At 41.4% G+C, this 24340-nt stretch overlaps 1 protein-coding gene across 2 annotated transcripts in view; it reads left to right on the top strand.

Moving 5' to 3' along the window:
* Positions 1-24340, top strand: part of NCOA7 (nuclear receptor coactivator 7) — a 163818-nt gene that overhangs the window by 23856 nt on the left and 115622 nt on the right. The window contains exon 2 of one of the 2 annotated variants that reach the window (XM_021712906.1): positions 2835-2946. In XM_021712906.1, coding sequence (XP_021568581.1) covers positions 2897-2946 — 50 coding nt within the window. In that variant the 5' untranslated portion in view covers positions 2835-2896. Of the gene's footprint in view, positions 1-2832; positions 2947-24340 lie in introns of both variants that reach the window. The other variant, XM_008059099.2, reaches the window with a different exon arrangement.

The following is a 24340-nucleotide window of genomic DNA, read 5'->3' as shown; positions in this document are numbered from 1 at the left end:
TAGTCTCACTCGGTCGCCCAGACTGGAGTGCAGTGGCAGCTCCCGGCCACCACAGCCTCAACCTGCTGGGCTCCCGCGATCCTTCCGCCTCAGCTTCCGAGTAGCCGGAATTACAGCCACGTACTACCACACCCGGCTGATTTTTTGATTTATTGTAGAGATGAGGTCTCACTGCCCAGGCGAGTCTCGAACCCGCGGGTCTCTTCTTTACCTATTGAAGTCCTAACCACTATTTTATCACCCAGTCAGAACTGAATTTGCATCTTCTGGACTCATAGTATTATTCACTGCACAGCACCAGGTTACTACCCTACAGTTCAGTTATTTGCACAGTCACATTTTCCCTACTGGATGATAAACTCCTTGAAGGTGAAGCCCTTGTCAAGGGTGGGGAGATGAACCAGTAAGAGTTGAGACTGTGTCTCCCATTGTTTTCTTTCTTTTTTTTTTTTTAAGTTGGAGTCTCACTCTGTCACCCAGACTGGAGTGCAGTGGCCGCTCCCGGCCACCGCAGCCTCGACCTGCTGGGCTCTGGCGATCCTTCCCCCTCAGCCTTCCAAGTAGCTGGAACTACAGGCATGCACTACCATGCCAGCTACTTTTTGATTTATTGTAGAGATGAGGTCTCGCCAAGTTGCCCAGGTGGTTCTCAAACCCACAGGCTCAGGCAATCCATTCACCTCAGCCTCCCAAAGCGCTGGGGTTACAGGCTGAGCCACCAAGCCCGGCCTCTCCCGTTGTTTTCAAGCAGGGCTGTATGCATAGTTGTTAGGCTTCCAGGGTGATATCATTATTGTTTTCTCTTTTCTTCCTAACTACAACCATATGCTGATAATTTTGAATTCCTTACTCTGTCCTTCATTGTCCTGCACTTGCGATGAAATCCGTCTGGCGAATGTCTCCGGCTGACTGTCCCTTGGTATCTCAGGGGTAATATGTTCAACACTGATCTCTCATGTCCTTCCACTCCCCCATCCCACACAGTCTGCCCTCTTCGTGTATGTGGTATCATATATTTGGTGGCATAGCCTACCCAGTTCCGGAAGCAGAAACTTGGAGGGCATTCTTCCTTCCTCTCCTTTGTTGGCTACACAGAATGAGTCACCAAATCTAACTCCTTTGCTTCCTAAATTCATTTACCCATCCTCCTGTGTCAAGATTCGGATCCTCCTCTCAAGTAGTTTTACTGTAATTTCTCTCTCATGAGTCCACGTTGTCCTGTCCTTAATCCTGTTAAGTCCATCCTCTGCCTCTACAATGTGATTATGTTGCTCTGCCTCTTGTGAAACCCTGTGGTGTCTTCCTTCCACATACATCAGGGAAGACAAAGTTGGTTTTATCGCATGAACCACCTCTGATCAATTGGGTAATGGCTGCTGCAAGTGCTGCCGTTGGGTTCAGCGCGATCACCTGGCGCTCTCTGACAAAGTACAGCGATGGCAGTGGGCAACACGTAGCATAGCGGGGATTAAGTTCAAGCTCTTTGGCATGGCACACAAGGTCTCCCGTGACCCCCGATCCTTCCATGTCTTCATCCTCAGCTCACTTCACCCTGGAGCAGCAGGGAATGGCTTTGTCTTCTCGCTTTTGTTCCATCTGAACTTGCTTCCATTCTCAGGCTGACAGCCTCAGTGCGTGCAGAGTCCCTGGGCTGGGCCCTACATGAGGCAAAGTGTTATTTTTTTTTGAAGTTGACAAATAGAAGAAAGGGTAAACAGTTATTGTGTTCAACACGATGTTTTGAAATGTATATATTGTGGAATGGCTAAGTGTTTCTCCTTAGGCTCTAGTGGCACCCTGTGACTCCACCCCCGACAGTATACATCACATTGCCATTGCAAAAGACAGTAAATACCATTAGAACAAATGTCATGTTTGGGAGTCTCTCCTGTTTATCAGAGCCCTTTTCATGTGATACCTTTTGTGGACTAAATTGTTCATAGAACTGAAATGAGTTAGTCCATGGTTTTGTTTGTGACTACACTTGGCTTTTTAAAAAATTTAAATATGATTGTTGAACCTACTTTTGCTTCAGGGTGAAAGGACCGATGTCAGGAGTGTTCAGGCTCTGCAGAAAATGTTAGATTGGTGAATCAGGCAGTAAGTAGACGATGGACGCTTTTGAGCAGGGGCGTGGCATGCTGACAGTGGTATTTAAGGAAGGTTGATCTGGAGAGACAACCAGTCATTATAGGCTTAAGCCACCGCTGGCAAGCGTAGGTGAGGGTCGCAGGGGGAGGAGAGGGAAAGAAAGGGATGAAGCCATTCTGAGGAACAGATTCCTGAGTCTTTGTACTTTCATTTCCACATTTGCTCACGTGGGATGTACTTGCTGGCATGTTTCCAAAAATAAAACAGAGCGCCGAGGTTATTTTTACTTTCAGAGAAGAACATTTTTGCAAAACACCTAAGTGAGCCATTTTACATAATTATCTGTGAGACATATTCATGATTAATGACTTGGAAAGAGTCGTTACGAGTTCAAAATTTTTTAAAAATAGCTAATATCTGTATAGCTAGCCTGCAATCTTCTATAGTCGGTGAAGGTTTTCATTTTGTCATGTTTTAAAAATAATCGTTAAATATGAGGAAAATACTTCCGTTTTGGTTTTCGTCAGGTTTTTGGGATTTAACATCTCCATACTAACTGTAGTTTTCTGTTTCCTTTTTTTCCCCATGGGTATTTGCATTTTGTATTTGACTCATGTGACTGTTTTCTAGTTAAAGTTTATCTTTCATTTGTGTTGGGCCATGTAGCTCAACTCTGCTTTATTCTTCATATTGGCCACTATAAACTGTTAAATTTACAGTTGATTTTTTTTTCTGTTACAGAGTTATGACTCACTGATTAAAAAGAAAGACTTTTCCAAATACTTTGCACTTTTGATTGCGTATTATGGATACCAAGGAAGAGAAGAAGGAACGGAAACAAAGTTATTTTGCTCGGTAAGCATTCACTTTGCAAAATTATATCAGTCCTTAAAAAAAAAAAAAAAAATGGAGGGGACTTTGTCCTCAAGTATTACTTAGCATTTTGTGCTTTATGGCTGTTCGTAAACAGAGCAGGTAACCAGTAGAAGTTAAATATGCTTTGCTTTGTCCATTTTCCTGTTTATATTAGAGGAATGACATTTGGTTCTTCTCTTTCTAACTTTGATAGTTCTCTAAGACCAGTGCTGCTCAGAGAGTCCTGCTATCATGCACTGACCTACAGATTGTTCTGAATCCCATGTTTGGCCATCTACCTTGAATTTCAAATCCTAAGTGCTTTGCCTTTGCTGTTCTGAACTTAGTTAGTTAAGCTACAACCAAAAATCTATGACACATTTAAAGCTTATTTGTGAGGAGTTCATTAATAAAAAATATTTTTGTAGGTAGATGAAATATATTTTGGTGAAAGTATATTTTGGAATTCATGCATTTTTAAGGCTTGAATTTGTTCAACCTATATACATTTGTTGATATCTGAGTAGACATAATCTAGAATATGATTGATTACTGTTTACAGATTTGAACATCTATATGGCAGGCATGAATCATAATAAAATAAATGATATGTTAAACATTTATAAATTATTTTGATGACCAGAATGCTTTCAGACTCAGAGAACATAGGCTTAAAATTGTCATTTTTCCCCTCCTAAACGGAAATACTGCTTAAGAACCAAATTTAGTCTCACTCTATTCCCAAACCCCAATCTATGCTCATTAAAGATGCATTTGCTGTTTTCTAAATATAAGCCTTGAAACTAGAAGCCAAAGTTTGTTGATGATGTGTTTAGTCAATAATTAAGCTGGATTTTAGGTTATTGGTGGGAAAAGGAATGAAATAACTAAAGAACCTGCCACATACTAAGTGCTTTGCTTTTTATTTTATTTATCTTCAAAATAAACCTATGGCATTGGTTACTTTATTTTGTATTTTATCAGTAATGTAATTAAGAATTAGAAAGTATTTTGTCCATTTTGTATAGCATGATAGCCAGTATTCAAACATAGGGCCGTCTCCAAAGGGCATGTATTCCATTTAGGAATAAACCATGAATAAGGGTTTTTGGAAAACAAGAATTAAACTACAAACTGTAGTGAATTGTTTTCTGCTGTTAGGACTACAGAGAGTAACCAGATTGAGGAGGGAAGAAATCAGGCATCTAAAGGATGAAATGCTAGTACATTTAGAATAAGTAAGAATGACATAATGTCTTACTTTGAGATCATTGTAGATTCATGTGTACTTGTAAGGCATAACAGAGAGAGAGCCTGTATCCTTCAGCCAGTGCCCCCAAAGGTGACATCTTGCAAGACTGTAGTCCAGTATCACAACTAGGAAATTGACACTGATGCAGTATGTCAACCTTATTCAGATTTCACCAGATTTATAAGTACTCATTGTGTGTGTGTTTGTATGTATTTAGTATGGAGTTATATCACATGTATAGGTTTGTGTGGCCACCATCAGGCAAGATATAGAACAGGATTGGATTAATCCTTCCATTAAAAGGATCCCACGTAATACCCTTTGGTAGCCATCTCCACCCCCCTTCCTTTTTCTGTCACCTCTGACAACAACTAATATGTTCTAATCTCTGTAATTTGTCATTTCGAGAGTATGATATAAATGGACCTTTGTATGTAACCTTTGGCATTTAGCTTTTCTTTTTCACTCAGCTTAATTCCCTTGAGATATAAGCTGTTGCATGTATCAATCGTTTGGTCCTTTTTTGAGTCAGAGTCTCAATCTGTCACCCAGGCTAGAGTGCAGTGGCATGCTCATGGCTACCCCAGCGTTGATCTGCTGGGCCCACGTGATCCTTCTGCCTCAGCCTTCCAAGTAGCCGGAACTACAGGCATGTGCTACCACGCCTGGCTAACTTTTTGATATATTGTAGAGACGAGATCTCCCCAAGTTGTTCAGGATGATCTCAAACCCCTGCCTCAGGCAATTCTCTTGCCTCAGCCTCCCAAAGTGCCAGGATTACAGGCCACTGTGCCCGACTTTGGACCTTTTTAATTGCTCAAAGAATTCCATGGTATGGATGTAGCATAACTTTTTAGTCATTCACCCACTGAAGGACAGTTGGGTTGTTTCTTGTTTAGGCTATTAGCAACAAAGCTGCTAGGATGTTTTGTGGACAAGTTTTGTGTAACATTAGGCTTTTTATTTCTCTGAGATAAATGTCCAAGAATGAAATTACTGGACCAAATGGTAAGTATATGTTTAGTTTTGAAAGAAACTGTGATACTGTTTTTCAAAGTGATTGTACCCTTTGACATACCCATCAGTAAAGTATGAGTGAGTCAGTTTCTTTGCAGTGTCACCAGAATTTGGTGTTCTTGATATTTTTTATTTTAGCCATTCTAATAAGTATGTAGTGATATCTCATTGAGGTTTTCATTTATATTTCCTTCATGGCTAGTGAAGTTGAACATATTTTTATGTGCATTCTAGGCTGGGCATGGTGGCTCCTGGCATTTTGGGAGATTTACGCGGGAGGATCGCTTGAGACAAGGAGTTCAAGACCAGCCAGGGCAACATAGTGAAACTCAATTTCTAGGGAAAAAAAAAAAAGACTTCTTTATACACTCTGTATACTAGTCCTTTGTCAGATATGTGGTTTGCAAAAATTTTCTTCCAGTTTGTAGTTTGTCTTTTTTAGCCTCTTAACGGAATTTTTTGTAGAGCAAAAGTGTTTAATTTTGATGTGGTTCAGTTTATCAGCTTCCCCTGTCATGAATTGTGCTTTTGGTGTCAATTTTAACATCTCTTTGCCTAGCCCTAGGTTCTAAAGATTCTCTCCTTTTCTTTTTCTAAAGGTTTTATAGTACTGTGTTTTATCTTTAAGTTTGTGATCCATTTCGAGGTAATTTTGTATAAGGCATGAGTTTAGGTCAAGGTGGTTCTTGTTTTTTGGCTTATGGATGCCCCACATAGTGATTTTAAAAACTCTGGTCTGAATCCAAAGTGATTCTAATAGTAAGGTTAACTGGTGGATAATAACAACCTGTTCAGTGTCAGCCTGTTCTTGTTCCTAAAATGTAGAATGGGGAGCGCCTCAAACAAGTAAACCAAAACTGTTCTAGAAGAACAGCATCGTTTTTTTCCACTTAGAAGTGTAAATTTTAATTGTTATTCTTACCTTGCTGTCTTCTGAAAAAATTCTAACAATGAAAAGAAAAACATGTCCAAAAATGCTTAAGTACGATCTTGGACCAGAATCAGTGGTGCTGGTAAAACAGTAAGATGACATGGCTTGTAACTCAGAAATGAGGGAGAAAGGGAGGGAGAGAGGAGAGAGAGAACATAGACAGACAAGTCTGTAGCTTAGCCATTCCAACACAGTGGAAGCCAGAAATGGCTAAGCTATTAAAAGCAAAACAGCAAACCAAAAACAAAGAAGAACTCTCAAAGCCCACAAACAGAAAAGAACCCTCCAAAGTTGTAAATCTTTTCAAGTGCCTTCTGACAAAACTATGGAATTATCATCAAGTGGAATTACTGACAGAACTTACTTGAGAGCCAATTTCTGACAACATCGGACAGATTTCTCTGGAGCAGAGCACTTAAGAGCAGTGCAAGCTAGCACTCTAGAGATGGGTATAAAGTCAGGCCAAGGGTAAGGCCAAGTTGATGCAATCACAGTTTTCTCTAACTAAATTACACCACCTTACACAAATCTCAGCTAGCTTTCGGAGGAAATCACAAGGAACGTTTACTCTGCTGTTCTGTCTGCTGCCACACTTGTGTGTCTGAAACCAAAAAAATTGCTCTTCGAACTGTTCCCCCCCTGCTCTTTTTCTCTTGCGTAAACAGCTAGTGTTTTCTTTGTATGCTATCTTATGTGGTTTTATAAACACTGTATGTTTTGTAAACAATCCTCTACCAAACCTCCTTTGCTGATGTTTTTCTTTCCCTCAGTTTAACATTAAAGCAAAGTTAAAAGACCTAATTTTAATAATTTTAGGTTGAAATCAGTGATTTGCAGGTCATCCATTCCTTCCTTTCTCTGAATTCGTCTTGAAATGTTCCCATGTTACTTGAAACAGAAGGGTGTATTGGTATCACTAGATTTGTTCTAGATAAGTCCTGCTGAATTTTCAGGACTCCTGACCTTGGTCCACCTGGTTTTCAGGTGCTTTGGGATAGTTTTGTTAATTCTAGGTTGAATGACTGTGAGACCTTTTCAGGTGTTTTTGCAAAAAATTTATAAGAGCAAAATTAGTATGTTATATATATGTGTATATTAACCCCTTGATCTCTGACAGATCTTGAAAACCAAATGAAAAACTGAATCGTTATAGCAAATTATACTCCCTGTACTTACTACTTGTTCTATGTGCAAATTAGACTGTCCTCTAGGGTGACTTATTCTTGATGTCCCTGCTTCTTCCTCCCTTCCCTGGTAGTTAGAATTCAGATATCTCTTCAGTGATTCCAGATGGGGTGCTCTCTCCTTCCACACTCATTTGACTGGTTTTTGTGATTTTCAAGTAGGCCCCTCTATGTTGTTTACAGGTGTGTTCAAAAATTCAAAAACACATTTTTCAGGGTCAAGGGCTAACTGGGGACATCCATAATACATGTGCAGTTAACCCAAATGGTGTTTTGTGGGCGGTTTACTTTTCCCCTCTGAGAAGGTCTGAGGGCCTCTGAATAAAGGCTCATCAGCCAGGCTCAGTGGCTCAGCCTGTGATCCTGCGCCTTTGGGAGGCTGAGGTGAGTGGATTGCCTGAGCCCGCAGGTTCGACACCCGCCTGGGCAACTTGCCGAGACCTTGTCTCTACAATAAATGAAAAAATTAGCCGGGCATGGTAGCGCGTGCCTGTAATTCCAGCTACTCGGAAGGCTGAGGCGGAAGGATCGCCGGAGCCCAGCAGGTCTAGGCTGCGGTGGCCGGGAGCGGCCGCTGCACTCCAGTCTGGGTGACAGAGTGAGACTCCAACTCAAAAAAGATAAAAAAATAAAAATAAAAAATAAAGGCTCATCAGCCGACCAGGTAATGTTCACGTGGGTCTCCTGCTGGCTCCCCACCTCCATGATTCCCTGGTTATCATGAAAAGCAGAACTGCCACTCCCACCTGTTCTCTCCTCTTACCCATCCCCTTCACGAGCCAGCAGAGGACACTTGGCCACCTTTGTCATCAGCCTGTGTGACAAAGGATACAGAGGGCAGAGTATGTCTTAGCTCCTTCGGTCCTGGCAGTTCTTCAACCCTGGACCCTGACCCACCATCCTAATACCTAATGTTTGTGGATCACTTCAGCAGATAGCCTTGGACGAGCTTTCTAAAATTCCTTTCCCCTATACTTCTTCGGTTGTTAAATGTAGCTAAAAATCATCCACTAACAAGAAGGTTTAGAAGAAGGAAGCATCCTGGCTGCAACTGGAGAGAAACCCAAACGGGATCAAGCAAGGAGGGCCAGAGATGAACAGCTGGTCCCTTGTTCCTTTTGTCGGGGAGGATATTTGAACTCTCTGTAGCCGTTTTGATTAAGTGTGCAAGCAATGCACTTTGGAGCATTCTTGTTGAAATGAAACGAAACCAGGATGGCTGTGAAGATTGAGGTCATGTGGGAAAAGTGCCTAGCAGTGAGGACTCAGACGTTTCGTTAATAGCAAACTATTCCTGACCTCACTCCTGTATTTACCTGCACATTGTCTTCATCCAGTTCTCATCTTGATATCCTGCTTTCATCCCTGAGCTGCTCCTGTTGTACAGATCAGGGAGAAAGGAGGAATTACAACAATCCAAATCGGAATCATACAGTTTTCCAGACATGCTTGTTATGAGCACTATTAAGTTCTGAAATACCATAGAGTGGAATTATATGGTCTGGAGGGCCTTGAGAAATCTAGGGCATGCTTTCATTTAACAGTTGGACCCTAAGCCTGTGAGGCAAAAGTACCCATGATATGCTGGTCCCATATCAGGGCACTTTATATATATAAATTGGTAATCTGAGCCTCACCACTGGTGTTAGTTGACACGCTATCATGTCTAGGGTAGGCATGCCAGGGATACCCCCCTCAGCTCTCCAAGTGGTTAGAGACCTGGGCTGGTCACCTTTTATGATCAGCATCTTGCCCCTGGACTGATTATAAGTATTATCTTCTTTATGCATGCCTTGATGTGAAAAAGCCTTGGGAAAACGGATCCAGATTATCTTTTTTTTTTTGACTTGGAGTCTCACTCTGTCGCCCAGACTGGAGTGCAGTGGCCGCTCCCAGCCACCGCAGCCTCCACTTGCTGAGCCCCGGCGATCCTTCCACCTCAGCCTTCCAAGTAGCTGGAACTACGGGCGCGCGCTACCACACCTGGCTAATTTTTTGATTTATTGTAGAGATGAGGTCTCACCAAGTTGCCCAGGTGGGTCTCGAACCTGCAGGCTCAGGCAATCCACTCACCTCAGCCTCCCAAGGGGCGGGATTACAAGCTGAGCCACCGAGCCTGGCTCAGATTATCTTTATACCAAACATCTCATTTAAAAAAAAAATCATCCCCAAATATGACTGCTGTGGAAATTTAGATTCAAAGAGGTTGAATAACTTCACTGAGAAGAAGGCAGCTGAATGAGAATTTGAACTCAGCTCTGGCCTTCTCCCTCCAGAGCTTATGCTTTGCGATGCTGCCCAAGGCCATGTGGCACCTTGGGCCAGAATGGGGTCTATAGCTCACGGGTTACCTGACCTGCTGCTAATCACAAGTGAATTGCATCTACTTCTATGGACAGTCCTGGCAGCTTAACATTAATTTACACCATTGCAAATTAATTGGGAGAAATCATGGGTTCTGAAGATAACTCGTATGTGACCTTTGAAAAAACAACTTGTTTATAACTTGAAACTATCCCATACTACATGTCTTGTCATCTTTATCAATCCATAATATAGTTAATGTCAGAGTATTAACCTACCCAGGTAACAGGAAACATGCCGTCAAGTATGCTACATCCGTATAAATCAGGACTTTTACATTACAGCGATCCACTTTAATCTTAAGATTGCTTCGTGTCTAATGAAGCAGTGAATGAAGAAATAAGTTTAAACAGAAAAAAAGCCATTGCCCTCTTTCTCAGATATGGACGGCGTCCTCTCTTGGTGATCCGCCTGTGTCAAGAATGGTTATCCCACATGGGTAGAGTGGTGTGATGTGAACCCCTGTCCTTTCTTTAGTTAACAGTCTGCAGGTTCGAGACCTGGCTGTGCAACTTGGCGAGACCTCATCTCTACAATAAATAAAAAATTAGCCGGGCATGGTAGCGTGCACCTGTAGTTCCAGCTCCTTGGAAGGCTGAGGTGGAAGGATCGCCGGAGCCCAGCGGGGCGAGGCTGCGGTGGCCGGGAGCGGCCACTGCACTCTAGTCTGGGTAACGGAGTGAGGCTCCAACTCAAGAAAAAAAAAAAAACAGTCTGCCGGTTGTTTTTCCCTGTTGGACAAGGGATACTAGAGAGCTGACCATCCTGAAATTTGAGGAGAGACTTATTGTTACTTGTTGGATTCAGATATTCAGTCATATTGATGCTGGGTGGGATGTGGCATGAAACTTGTGGGTTCTTTGACTCAACCCTGAAATGATTTCAGAGCACCCAATAAAGTTTTAAAACAGAATTTATTAGAGAAAGAATAGGGGAAAGATAGAGGGACATGCCAGAAAGAGCTGACATGGGTGAGAGAGAAACTGAGCTTTTTTCTTTTTACAAAAGACCTGATATATACATCTAGTGACTAATATGTTAATAAGTAGGCAGGAACATCTGCTTGGGAAGGATTGCCATCTCTCTGCCTGTGATGGGTGAGGGGGTAGGGTGGCCTGGGAGTCCACAGTGAATCCACATTCTGGTCCTCAGGGCTGTTCGGCCTGTCCAGGAGATATCTGGATGCTTTCTTAATAAAAACTAAAAACTGGAAGAAATTTCCTATCTGTGCCTAACCTGTTCTGCCTACCCAGCCTCAATATCATAAGTTTTAGTTGTGTTGATACATGAAAAGCAAACTGAACAGTTTTAAGTACTTGGTCAGTGTTAACTCTTTACCTTCTTAATATTTGGTCTTTCTATTGCATGTCACAATACCTACTGATTCTAGTAAAAGTGTTTAATAAAAGCTGTTGTTGATACGTAACAAAGTACTTCACAGACATCCTTTCACTGTATCCTCACCGTGGTCCTATGAGTAGATATAAATGCAGGTTTATATCTGATGTTCAGGTTAATTTACTTTCCCCAAATCACTTAGCATTTAAGTGGCGCATCTGAGCTCCGATTTCCTGTCTGCTGTGTCTATATCTCTGGTTATTTTTCATTCCATGTTCTCTCAATTTACATTGTTCTAAGTTTTAATGTTTACTTTATCTGAAGGGGGTATTAGAAGTGGCTGTTAGCATCATCATGTGTTGAACAAGAAAATTTGTATGTAGGTTTGGAAGCAGAATGTTTTAGTTGATTTTCCTGAAAATCCTATTTGATTTCAATTTCAAAGCACCATCCTAGATGACTGTTGTGTTGTGTACCCGAAGTGATCCATGGCACTGCCCAAGAACACTCTGCATGATCTCCATGGAACTTATTTATTTGTCTATGGGTTTATAGTCAGTCTCCTCACAAATGGCCATCTGCCTGGAAGGTGTGAACTCTGTAATAGTTCATTACTCTTTCAATATGCCTGTTAAATAATGGTTGGCATATAACAAGTGTTAAATATTTGTTGACTGACAGACTAAGAATATTTAAAACACTTCTTCGATGTAGGACATAAATGACTTGTGAATTTCAACTTTTGTCACCTGGGTTTTTCAGGATGCAGCAATTTTATTAATCTTAAAAAGATTAAGAATATTTCATATCAGTTTCTATGAAAAAGCTGCTGTGCCTTGACACTATTACTAATTGCTAATTAAACTCTTACATGAGCTGTCATGTTAAGGCTTATGTTTCCTGTTTTCTTGAGGAGTTCAGACCAGGTGGCTCTTAAGGGAACATTTACATATTGCCTGGGAAAAACATCCACAATCAAGTCAAGTTCTATCTGCTAATGTTTTCAGGAAATAATTAACCTTGTCTAGAGATTTTTTTTTAAGGCTTATAAACATTTAACCATTAACAATTAGACTCATACTTTTTGCTTCATTTTTAAGGAACAGGCTGAGTTAGTTACTTGATTTAATTCCATGTAAAATGCAGCTTTTCAAGCTGAAGGTTACAACTCATTAGGGTGTCATAAAATCAATTTGGTGGGTAGGAACCAGCACTCTTTAAAAAAAAAAAAGGTGGAAGGGAACAGAATAGATTAGACGGGACTAAGCTAGACTGAAAATAGAGTGTTTTGTACACAGAATAAATAATAGTTTATGAAAATTATTTTAAACATTTATAAGCATGTACATGTTGAATCATAGTTTAACTGTTTTTATTATGGGCTGTGCTTTTTAAAATTACTTATTGATTTAGAGGATTCTTCAGTTCTTAGTATATTGAGAGTGAGGTTATTTTTTATCATTTAAAAATGAATTTCTTTGAAAATTATTCATCTAACACAGATTCACCAGTTATTCAAAGGCAGGGGCGCATAGAGTGCTTGATCTATAAATATGCTTTTCCACAGTACAGTGTAATGTGTTCCTATTAAAGTAATTTCAGGGATAAATCACAAGCATGCTTCTGTTTACCTTGAAATCCCAGATGGATCTGGACATTCCAAGTCCTGGTTCAGGCTGGGTGTGGCAGCTGCCTGCAGGTTTCCTCTCTATAGAACTACTTACTAGCTGTGGGACCCTGAATATAATCTTCTTTTCTTCTATGTGGGAATAATAATACAGTAATACCTACCTTAAAAGGTTGCTGAGAAGGTTGAATGAAATCAAATCTATAAAAATAAAATGGTATTTTTTTAGAATAATACTTTACAAAATAAACACTAATGCATTTTAATATAACAGCACGCTCCCTAAATGAAGAATACAGGAATAAACAAGAGAAAGTAAGAATAAATATATTAAAAGTAAGAATAAATACAGACACAAATTTGGGACAAATTTCAGGGAGTTTTTTTATCCCCCAAAACAGTGGTCCTCAACCTCTTTGGCATTTTTCCACGGAACGGGGAGGTGGGGCTGGGGTGTGGAGGTAGGGGGTCATCAAGCCACAGATTCTCATAGGGAGCTCGCAACCTAGATCCCTCCTTTGATCCCGCCCATGCGCAGTTCACAATAGGTTTTGCACTCCTTTGAGACTCTAATGCCACAGCTGATGTGACAGAAGGCAGACCTCAGCCGCCACTCCCCTCCTGTTGTGTGGCCCCAGTTCCCAGCCGGCCACTGACCGGTATTGGTCTGCCTCCAGGGGGTTGGGAGCTCTGCCCTGAAACTTGTCCATAAACAGGCTCTAGTCACAACCTTCAATGAAAGACCCAAGACTCCAGACTCCAAGACACAACTTCCAAGAAAGTTTAAGCTGTCCTTTTTGTTGTTGTGGAGTCAGAGTCTCATTCTGTTGCCCAGGCTGGAGTGCAGTGGCACACTCACGGCCACCCCAGCGTCAACCCGCTGGGCTCCAGCAGTCCTTCCACCTCAGCCTTCCAAGTAGCCGGAACTACAGGCTCGCGCTACCATGCCTGGCTAATTTTTGATTTATTGTAGAGACAAGGTCTCACCAAGTTGCCCAGGCTGTTCTTGAACCTGCGGGCTCAGGCAGTCTACTCGTCTCGGCCTCCTCAAGTCCTGGGATGACAGGCTGAGCCACCAAGCCCCGCCCCTTCTTCCCCTTTTTAATGTTGTTGCTGACAGATAAGGAAGACTTCAGCTGCACTGACTCCTGATTTTGGACTTGTCTCAAGCCAATGTCGAAATAACTTTTATCACATTGCTATGGGCTCAATGTTATTATCTGCCCTCCCCCAAAGTTCACATGTTGAAATCCTAAATCCCCAGTGTGATGGTATTTGTAGGTGACCTTTTAGAGAGAATTAGATCATGAGGGTCGAGCCCTCAGGATAGGATTAATGCCCTTATTAGAAGAGACACAGAGGGACACATGCACTTGGCTCTCTTGCTCTCATAGAAGACACACAAATACATACATACCTTTGAAACCTTTATTGTTGCTGAAACAATGACTCTTTAGCAAGAGAAAATTGAGTTCTAAACCAGAAAATGCTTTGTGCTCACAGCTCTGAAACTTCATTGCTCACACTTGCAATAGATGTTCATAAGGAGAATCAGCTGTTGGTGATTTAGTAGAAATTTTCCTTTCTTTTCACCCAAAACTCACATATGAAAATTCCGAACAATCCTCTTACTCTCTGCCCTCATAAATCAGTTGCTAATTGTATATCCTCCTAGGCATCTTGCTAGATGAGTATTCCTGGACAGGACTCAGATGTTACTTCTGTGTCCCAACTTCCTTTCTGGTATTTGAGATTCTGCACAACATGGCTCATTCCTCCCCTTCTGTCTTTATGTCGTACTTTGATTTTCTGTACGTCTTAAACTTTGTCCCCTTAGGACTCTGATCTCTGTATACAAATAACTGCCCTTCACCATGCTCTCCTTATATACTCGTAGAGCAACGTGCATATCACTCTGTCAAAACCATCTTTAACTGTGGCACTGTCTCCTTGAGACAGTTCCTGTTTTATTATTCCTCCCGACAGACCCCACCAATCCACACATAACTAGATGTACCTTCTCCTGCCATTGGACTCCGAGGGTATTGCTAGACTGCCTTTATGCCTTTTCTTGGGCCCCGTCGCACAGTCTATCTTGGGATACACCCAATCATGCTCTCATCATCTCGGTCTTACCTATCTGTTGTTATTTATTGTCAGTTCTTTTTTATGTGTATCTTCCTCGTTGGGTCTAGTCCCATGCCCATCACCTACCAGTCATTCCCTATGAATGGTAATTAACATGTACTGGACACTGACTGTGTAACAGAGACTGATTTGCGTCCCATGTGATCTCATAATTATCCCATGAAGTAGATCCTGTTGTCATCCTAATTGTAGATAAAGATGTTAAGCCGTGCAGATGTTATGTAACCTGCCCAAGGTCACATAACTATGTGGCAGCAGCAGATCCAGGTGTCAGCCCAGGTGTGCCTGACCTCACAGCCCACACTCTTAATCATTATGCTGTATTCTTCATTCAGCTATGCTGATTTAAATTTTATAGAACCTATAAGTTCTTAATACAAAAATCAGTGGGAATCACTGATCTAAATGATAAAATGTTTAAATGTATTAGGGAAACAAACTAATATCTTCCAATTTTCAGTACAAAGGTCTTCTTAGAAACCTTAGAATAAACTAGGGAAGCTGTGTTCTACCAAGGACACTTTAAAAGTCCCTACATACCAGCAAAAAGTACCTGACCATGTGTTTTTAGGATGTGGTAAGAATTCCTCTAATGTTGTCTCTCTTGCTTCAGGGTTGGAGGCTCTAACAGCTGAAATTCTTCCAGCTTGGGCACTTCAGTTGTAAAAGCGATGACCTAGTGTTTGAGCAATGGGGCATTTGCTCACATGTTTTTACTTCTCTTTTCTTTCATTTACCATTTCCGTAAAGTTTGCATAAACAAAATAGTTAGAGCTCTGTTTGTTTTTCTGCACTTGTTTATGTGTTATATTGGGCTGTTGAACATGCAGCAGTCTTTTTTTAAAAAAATAAAGATGTGGGGTACAATTCAGAGTTAGGTATACAAATGTTGATTGTGCAGGTACCCTTGTTGATGAGGTATGCCCTTCCCTCCCCTAGCAGTTTCCCCTGACTGCTGGTCCCACTCCCCCTCCCCTGACAGTTTCCCACTACTGCCAATCCTTTTCTTATAGTATTATAATAATTGTTCAAGGTCCGCTTATGAGTGAGAACATATGGTACTCTGTTCTTTGTTTCTGTGATAGATCACTGAGTATGATCGACTCTAAATCCATCCAAGTTGCTACATGCAGCAGTCTTGCCTAGTTGTTTTAGCATTTTGCTTCTCACACATTAATGAAAATGGTAATGGTAATGCAGAGGCTAGTGGGTCAGGCTGAAGAAGACCTAGCAAGAAACAGGTGGGTTCGTAGTTTGCAATTGTGATTCAGCACCCAATCAGGCAGAGTCAACTGTGTCAACAACATAGAGAGCATGCCAAGTGTTGTAGGGACAAGGGAAGATAAGTTAGTTGAATTGAGTACCTCCTGGTCTCTTCTCAAAGTAAGGGAGGATCTAGCATCTAAGGTAAAAGGTGGTGGAGACCAAGAAAATGGTCTTTTTAAAAATAGTTGTGTTTCTAGAATCACGCAACTGAGTTTATTTGAAGAGCCTCAAGTGACTTTGAGGTAGAGCTCTCAGGGACTGAAATGATAAATGTAGCTTGACGGTTGTGAGACAAGAATTGTTCAGGTAGGAAGAGTAAAGAGTGTGAAATAAATTTTAATATAGAAGCACCAAAGAACAAGAATGTGGATTACATCAGTACAATTTTTAATAGTATTTTTAGTGTATTTATGGAATACTTGACAGACTAGATGGTCAAAATATCATTTGAATGTATGAAACAGCTAAGTTAGAGGCTCCTAGATATTCATGTTTTAAATACTCTTTTCTAAATTAAAAAATGACCATTATATTTCTAAATTGCTCTGTGGCTTTTACAAATATAGTCTGCACATGTATTTTTAGAACACAGCTGTTGTGCAAAACAGTAGAATCAAAATTGATGTATCTTACTTTTGAGTAGGTGGAGTGGCTTAAATCACTGTCATGGATGATTGGAGCTAAGTCATTAATCATTCCATTAATTTATCCTGCTCATGTGAGAATATGTTGCTGTTGCTTATGACAACCATGGTGCACATACTCCACAATTGAGAGCTAGAAGAGCTTTTGTTTTAGAAGTTACATAACATATAATATAAAGCACATGAATTTTGTACTTCAGATTAATTTTGTTAGCACAGCAGAAAGCTGAACAGTAATTTGGTTATTTCATTTTCAGAAGGTATTGAGGCAGATGCTGGTGAGGTCATTGGGGACTGAGCAATCTCCATTTCAATAGCTCCATCCTTGATTTTTTTCTTTTAAGGGGGTGTTGTTAGCCTGGATGACAGAGTGAGCCTCTGACTCAAAAGCAAGCAAACAAAACACACAAAAAAACTCATTCGGTAATAACAACATTCATCCATTCGTGTGGGCAGAGCCATCATGTCCTAATCACCTCTTAACACCATGACAATGGTAATTAAATTTCAACATGAATTTTAGAGGGGACATTCAAACCATGGCAGACATTAGACAGAGAAAAACTTAAATGCATATGCTATTACATGTTGTAGTATTTGCCATGAGAACAAATAACAGGCTGTTATAAAAGAGAATTGCAAGGACAGGAGGGAGGTACAAGGAAGACCTCTGGAGAAACTGACATTTAAAGGTCATTTAGTACTCATGCATTAATGACATTTAATGATCCTGGGTATGAACAGGGGTTTACCAGGTAACCTATGTGTTTAGGAGAACAGCTGGTGAGAGAAGAAAGGAAAGGGTTATCTAGGTAGGGAAAATACTTAGATGAGAAGTCCTTAAGGTGACAAAAAGCTTGGTAGGTTCCCTGGTCTGCAGGATGGCCAGTGTGCCCTGAACAGAATGCTTTTTAGGGAGAATTGCACAAGAAGGGGGAAGAGGTAACCCGAGACAGATCGCACAGGGCCTTGTTGACTGTGTTTAGGAATTTGGATGGAATCATTAGATGAATGGAGATGCCATTAGCTGAAGCAGAATATAGCAGCTTTGAGGTGGAATCTCAAGAATTTAAGTGGGTTTTTTGTTTTGTTTTTGAGTCAGAGTCTCACTCTGTCGCCCAGGTTGGAGTGCGGTGGCACGTGCATGGCCACTGCAGCCTTCACCTGCTGGGCTCAGGCGATCCTTCCACCTCAGCCTTCCAAGTAGGTAGAACTACAGGTGTGCACCACCACACCCAGCTAATTTTTTGATTTATTGTAGAGACGAGGTCTTGCCAAGTTGCCCAGGCTGGTCTCGAACCCCTGGACTCAAGCAATCCTCTCGCCTCTGCCTCCCAAAATGCTGGGATTACAGACGTGAGCCACCGCACCCAGCTAAGAATTTAAGTTTAAATTTGTGAAGCTTGAGACATTTATGAGCTATCCCAATGGAACTGCTAAATGCACAGTTAGGTATGTGAATCCAGAGTGAGAACAGAATGGGCTGAGGTGTAAATTTAAGAGTTGCTGGTTCCAGCCTTGGAAAAGGGTGAGATATCACACAGGGAGAGAGTGTAAAGGGAAAAGAGAACAGAGCTAAGGAATGGGGGAGAGAATCAGGAAACTCCAGTGTTTATTATGGATCTGCACAGTAAGACAAGTAGGATGACATTCAGAAGAGGTCGAATAAAAGCAACTGAGAGAAGAGAACATTTCAAGAAGAAAGAATGGCCAGCGGGTTTGCAAGCAGATGAGAGAGGCACATTAAGATGAGGACTGGAAAAACATCCATTAGATTCCCGTTCAAAGGGCTCTGCTGATTGGATAAAGGCAGTTCAGTGCAGTAGGGGTAGAAGCTAGTTTGATGTGAAGTGGAAGCTTCCAGGCCGTTCTTCTGGGTGCTTGGCTAGGGAGAGAAGCCGCAAATGTAAGCCCTGGCAGGAAGAAGATAGGGGGGTCAAGGAGGGAGTGGGTGGGTTTCTGAAGATGGAAGAGGAAAAGGAGGTGTGAGAACATGCTTATCAACAAGGGGAGGTGACCTGTCAGAGAGGGATCCTTCAGCGAGGTCAGCTTGAGGATCGACTCATAGCTCACACCGCGAGGGTGTCAGCAGATGTGCCGTACTGGGTTGTGTGCACTCTGGCTGTCTAGGGCCTGTAGCATTTTCTGGTTTTACTTGTGCATGTTGGTCCCTCTGATTGGTCACTCTGTGCCAGGAGCTTTACAGACATGACTTCACTGAATTCTCGGAACAACCCCTTCAAGTAGGTGATATTTGTTTTCTCATCTTTACGGGCAAGGAAACCGGCTCTGAGTGGCTTAGTAATTTCCCAAGTTCCATAGCTACCAAGCAATGGAGCCAGGATCCCTTTCAACTTGTGTCCGATGCCAAAAAAACCTTTTTCCTTGACTCCTACCTCCATAGCACCCTCCAAGTAGACTGTAAAAATAACTAGAGTAATTCTGTTCCCTACTAGAAAATTTCAAATGTAACATCTTCAATGAAAACATTAATTTGGAAATATTAGGATTTACATTCTAAAATATACATTCTAAAAAGAACATTGAAACATTTAGAAATTTTTCCATAAAGAATGATGTTTTATCACCATTCATTTAAAAAAATTATTATAATAATTTCCTCTTTATATGTCCAAATGTAGTTGGAGAATTCCTAAGCGTTTAGGTTTTTTGAGCAGAACTTTTACATATATTATTTTAAGAGACAGATGTGCAGTGCTAGAAATTAAAGTAACCTGGTGGTATTAACTTTTTTCTTTACTGACATGAATTTTTAAAGTAAGTAATATGATTGGATTTCAACTTATTCATGGTTTTTGTATTTTGTATTTTGTATTTTTATTTTTTTGAGTTGGAGTCTCACTCTGTCACCCAGATGGAGTGCAGTGGCCGGTCCCAGCCACCGCAGCCTTGACCTGCTGGGCTCTGGCGATCCTTCTGCCTCAGCCTTCCAAGTAGCCGGAATTACAGGCATGTGCTACCATGCCCAGCTGATTTTTTGATTTATTGTAGAGATGAGGTCTCGCTGCCCAGGCAGTTCTCGAACCCGCGGGCTCAGGCATTCCACTCACCTCAGCCTCCCAAAGGCGTGGGATTACAGGCTGAGCCACCGAGCCCGGCTTCATGTTTTATCATAATTATTCTGTTACAGGGGAGCGTCAATCATTCGTGTCTGTTTTAAATGAAGAAGCTCACCTTAATGCCATAGGCAGTGACGTCTGTGTAGGAACTTGATGTACAGTGTGTCTGTTGGGAGCAGTTTCTTGGGTGTGTTGTAGCATCCTCTTCTCTGTACAGAAAGGAGGTACCAGCAGACATGTTCCTGCTTTTTCAAGTAAACAACATGCAGTAAAGTAGTTATGTCTGTGTAGCTCTGATAACAGCTGGTAAATTTCTTTTCCTGCATTCAGATTCCCAGTGTGTCTCCGTGACCTATTTTAATGCAGTTTCACAATAGCATGGTTTTATATGAGGAACTTTAGTCCCCCACTAAGAGTAGGTCTGAGTTAGAGAAGCACCAGGTAATAAAGTTATTAGATGGTGCTCTGGGGGCCTGGAATAAGTAATTGTGAGATTAGAAAGAAAAGACTGAAGTTTTTCCTCTGCCTCAGGTTCATGTTAACTTGATGTCTAATTTTCCTTCTTCCACTTATCTCCTTAAAACAGACCCCATACCTAATTTTATAGTCCTAAAATCTTTTAGTTGAAAGGCAGAGGTCACCTGGGCTGCCATGCTAGGGCCAATTGCCACTGCATTTGGCAACCTGGACTTTTCCAGTCTTGACTTGAAAGTTTCTAGCTGTAACAATGTCCCAGGACTTGTCCAAGTCAAGCTGCTCCTTTCTTGTTTGAAAAACTCTGAAGTAGAAAGTTGTTTTTAAGTTTTTGGCTAAAATGTATTTCCTTGCAACTTGCTCTACTTGTCACTAGTTACTTAGTATCCACATAGAGTACATCTGATCCCTCCTTCATTGATGATTGCTTGTGTTTGAAGACACCACCGCATTCTCTCTCGGCCTGCTCTGTTCTATGCCGAGTATCCCAAGTTTCTAAACCTCTCCACCTAAGACAGAGTTTTCAGATTCTTTACTGTTTGGTTAATGCGCTTATAATATTTATTATTTATTTTATAATAGTTTATAATATTTATTTATAAATGTGTTATTATTTGTCTTTACCCCTTGATTAATGCATCTGTAACATATAATAGTACTTGTGATCCTTTATTGTTGTTAATAAGACATTGTAATTCACTATTTTGTTGACAGCAGTTATACTCACAAGGGGGGGGCAATCTGTTTTTCCTCCTAAATTGGAATTTTAATTTAATTTTGTTTTCTAGCCATTCTACTTTTCTGTGAATTCCAAAGGCTGATTTTTAACATTAAACATGTTCTTGGGTGAGATATACAACTTTAATAACATACCTTCTGGGTTTTTAGCCAAGTCACTGGTACAAAGGATGAGTTGGAAAGCTTTTTCCATTATGGCATATTATTATGTTTAATTAAATAATTATTTAATTATTTAAATAATATATTATTATTAAATGATTGAATAATTATCTTTAAGTATTTCGGTTTCCGTAAATCAATTGTTGGGCCTATGACTGACCGAACAATATGTCAAATCTTGCAGCCCAACCCCCCAAAAAAGAATTATGCTCATCTGTATTCACTCGTTTTAGGGTACCTATGGTGGCTCCTGGCAGTCGGTAATTCATCTGCGAGCAATCACAAATGATTTGTGATTTGTCCTTTTACTATTTTGATGGCTGCTATCAAGCTGCTTAGTGTGTTACTTCTAATTTTTTTTTCTTTAAAAACCAGGTTTTTTTGTTTTTGTTTTTGCTTTGTTTCTAATCTTCTTTCTCAGTGACTTTTCAGAGATTACTAGTAGTGATTCTGCAACTCAGAGAATTGCTTTATACACACAACACTAGAAACTTTATCTTGGATTTTACATTCTTTTATTTCCGAGTTGGTGTCTCACTCTGTCGCCCAGACTGGAGTGCAGTGGCCACTCCCGGCCACCACAGCCTCGACCTGTTGGGCTCCGGCTATCCTTCCGCCTCAGCCTTCCAAGTAGCTGGAACTATAGGTGCGTGCTACCACGCTCGGCTAATTTTTTGATTTATTGTAGAGACGAGATCTCGCCAAGTTGCCCAGGTGGGTCTCGAACCCACGGGCTCAGGCAGTCCACTCACCTCAGCGGATTTTACATTCTTATCAACCATCTCTCTCACAAGTTAATGCTACTCAGTGGGCTTGTTACTTCTTTCTTCTTCAGCCTTTTCACATCCCTACAATTTTTTTGTGACTTTTCCATCGCATTGTTTGCAAACTTCTGCTCACTCTGAACTTTTGCATTGTTTTTGTCCTTGCAGGTTTCTGTCCTTTGCGTTTTGCTTTCATTTGAGCTCTATTAATTACTTGCCTTCTAGCCGTCCCCTATGTGATGCCCATTAAAAATTGGAGTTCATTGGACTGTATTTGTTTCTGGAGATGCTTTCGGCATTGCCTCTTCCACAGGCTCATTTGTGACGGAGTGGACAGAATTTGTTTTTGAAGAAGAGATCTTGCCTCTTGAGCCAGTTCTCTGGCTGTGCAGTCATACTCATCCACTGTCTCCCTCAGCAAACATGGTAGGAATGCACTGTCTAGTGTGATAACAGAATGCTTATAAAGTAATAGCAATGAGATAAGTATTGGAACAATGGTGACTGTCAGGTGTTGAGGGTATGAGGCAGAAGTGACTATTGAAAAGATCCCGGATGTCACAAAAGAGGTGATGTTAGGCTGTCTTCAGATATGAGTCCAAGTTTGCAGCAGGCATGGTGGCTCATGCCTGTAATTCCAGCACTTTGGGAAGCCAAGGAAAGAGGATTGCTTGAGCTCCAGAGTTTGAGACCAGCCTAGGCAGCATAGCAAGACCTTGTATCTACAAAAAAAAAAAATTGGCATAGTGGTGCTACAGTGAGCCATGATCGTGCCACTGTACTCCAGCCTGGGTGACAGTGTGAGACCCCGACTTTCTTTCTTTCTTTCTTTCTTTATTTTGAGTTGGAGTCTCACTCTGTTGCCCAGACTGGAGTGCAGTGGCCACTCCTGGCCACCGCAGCCTCGACCTGTTGGGCTCCGGCGATCCTTCCACCTCAGCCTTCCAACTAGCGGGAACTACAGGTGCGTGCTACCATGCCCAGCTAATTTTTGATTTATTGTAGAGAAGAGGTCTCGCCAAGTTGCCCGGTGGAGTCTTGAACCCGTGGGCTCAGGCCATCCACTCGCCTGGGCCTCCCAAAGTGCTGGGATGACAGGCTGAGCCACCGAGCCCAGCCAGACCCCAACTTCAAATCAATCAATCAATCAATCTATAAGTTTGCCAAGTATGAACCCATGAAAGTGTATGGGATTTACCTGTGACTGGTATACTGAGAGAGATTTCTTATACTCTTTGAGAGAAGCCAATCATTTGGATCAGTTCTTTTCGTTATCTGCTATATACTTCCATATCTTCCTTTTGATTTACAGTTACAATCTTCAACTAGAAAATAAGATAAATATCATTAAAGACCCATATCTACAAGATTCCTCCACAGAACTGTAAAGGCACTAGGGCATTGTTTCAGTTTTCTTTGCTTAGGAATCAATCTCCTAACCATGTGTCTGGACAAGTTCCTCCTGAGTGATGGTATTATCATTTTTAGGAGGTTCTCTGCCATTTTGTCATGTTGAGTGACAAACCTACCTAACCCTATCCATTCATATTTTGGTTGCTTTCATTCCCCCTGAAAGAAAGCATCCAAATACTTTTACTCTCTTTTAACTACTAAAGGGGGTCAACCAAACAAGCACTAAATTTATTTTATCGCTTGGCCAAGCAAGAGAACACACCATAGCTCATCGGTTATGCTACATAAGGATTGAAGGTTGCACCCTGGCTAGGGGAAATGAGCCCATAAGGCCACACACAATTGGTTTCAACTAAGCCTTGTTTTTCATTGGCCATGAGGGCCTAGCATACCGAGGGTGCTCAGCTACCATAGTTTCATATCAGTTTTGACTGATGGGCTGCCCCAAATTCACAACTAGTTATAGTGAAACTCAGCACCATGTTTACCTCTGGGGAAGCGCTATTATCAGTGAAAGTTCTTTGGCCAGACTCATGAGGAACTGTTAGATATCTCAACCACCCTGTTGTTTTCCTGCAGCCTTGGACAGGTCCAGACTTCAGGTTTATGGGTTGTTGTCATCACACAGTTGTGTTGCAGCATGGCCCGGCCTTGAAACCTTCTTTCTCCTCTGCCGTGTGTCCTGCCCACCAAAATTCTGTTGCTGGTTTCCATTTCTCTTTGGAACTTCAGAATTGATTTCTTCTTTGCATCTTATGTAACTTATTTTCTAACATCTAGAGGTTATACATAGTGAAACAGATGTTTTTTTCAAAATAAAGTTTCTGCTGGCCGGTCTCAGTGGCTCAGCCCGTCATCCCAGCACTGTGGGAGACCCTGAGCCCGAGGGTTCGAGACCAGCCCAGGCAACTTGGTGAGACCTCGCCTCTACAATGGCTCAGCCTGTAATCCCGCACCTTGGGAGGCTGAGGTGAGTGAATTGCCTGAGCCTG

The sequence above is a fragment of the Carlito syrichta genome, unplaced genomic scaffold (genome assembly GCF_000164805.1).
Source record: "Carlito syrichta isolate Samal-C Ts95f unplaced genomic scaffold, Tarsius_syrichta-2.0.1 Scaffold303719, whole genome shotgun sequence".
Lineage (NCBI taxonomy): Eukaryota > Metazoa > Chordata > Mammalia > Primates > Tarsiidae > Carlito > Carlito syrichta.
Note: the sequence above shows the minus strand (reverse complement) of the source record. Positions and strands in the feature narration are given on the sequence as shown.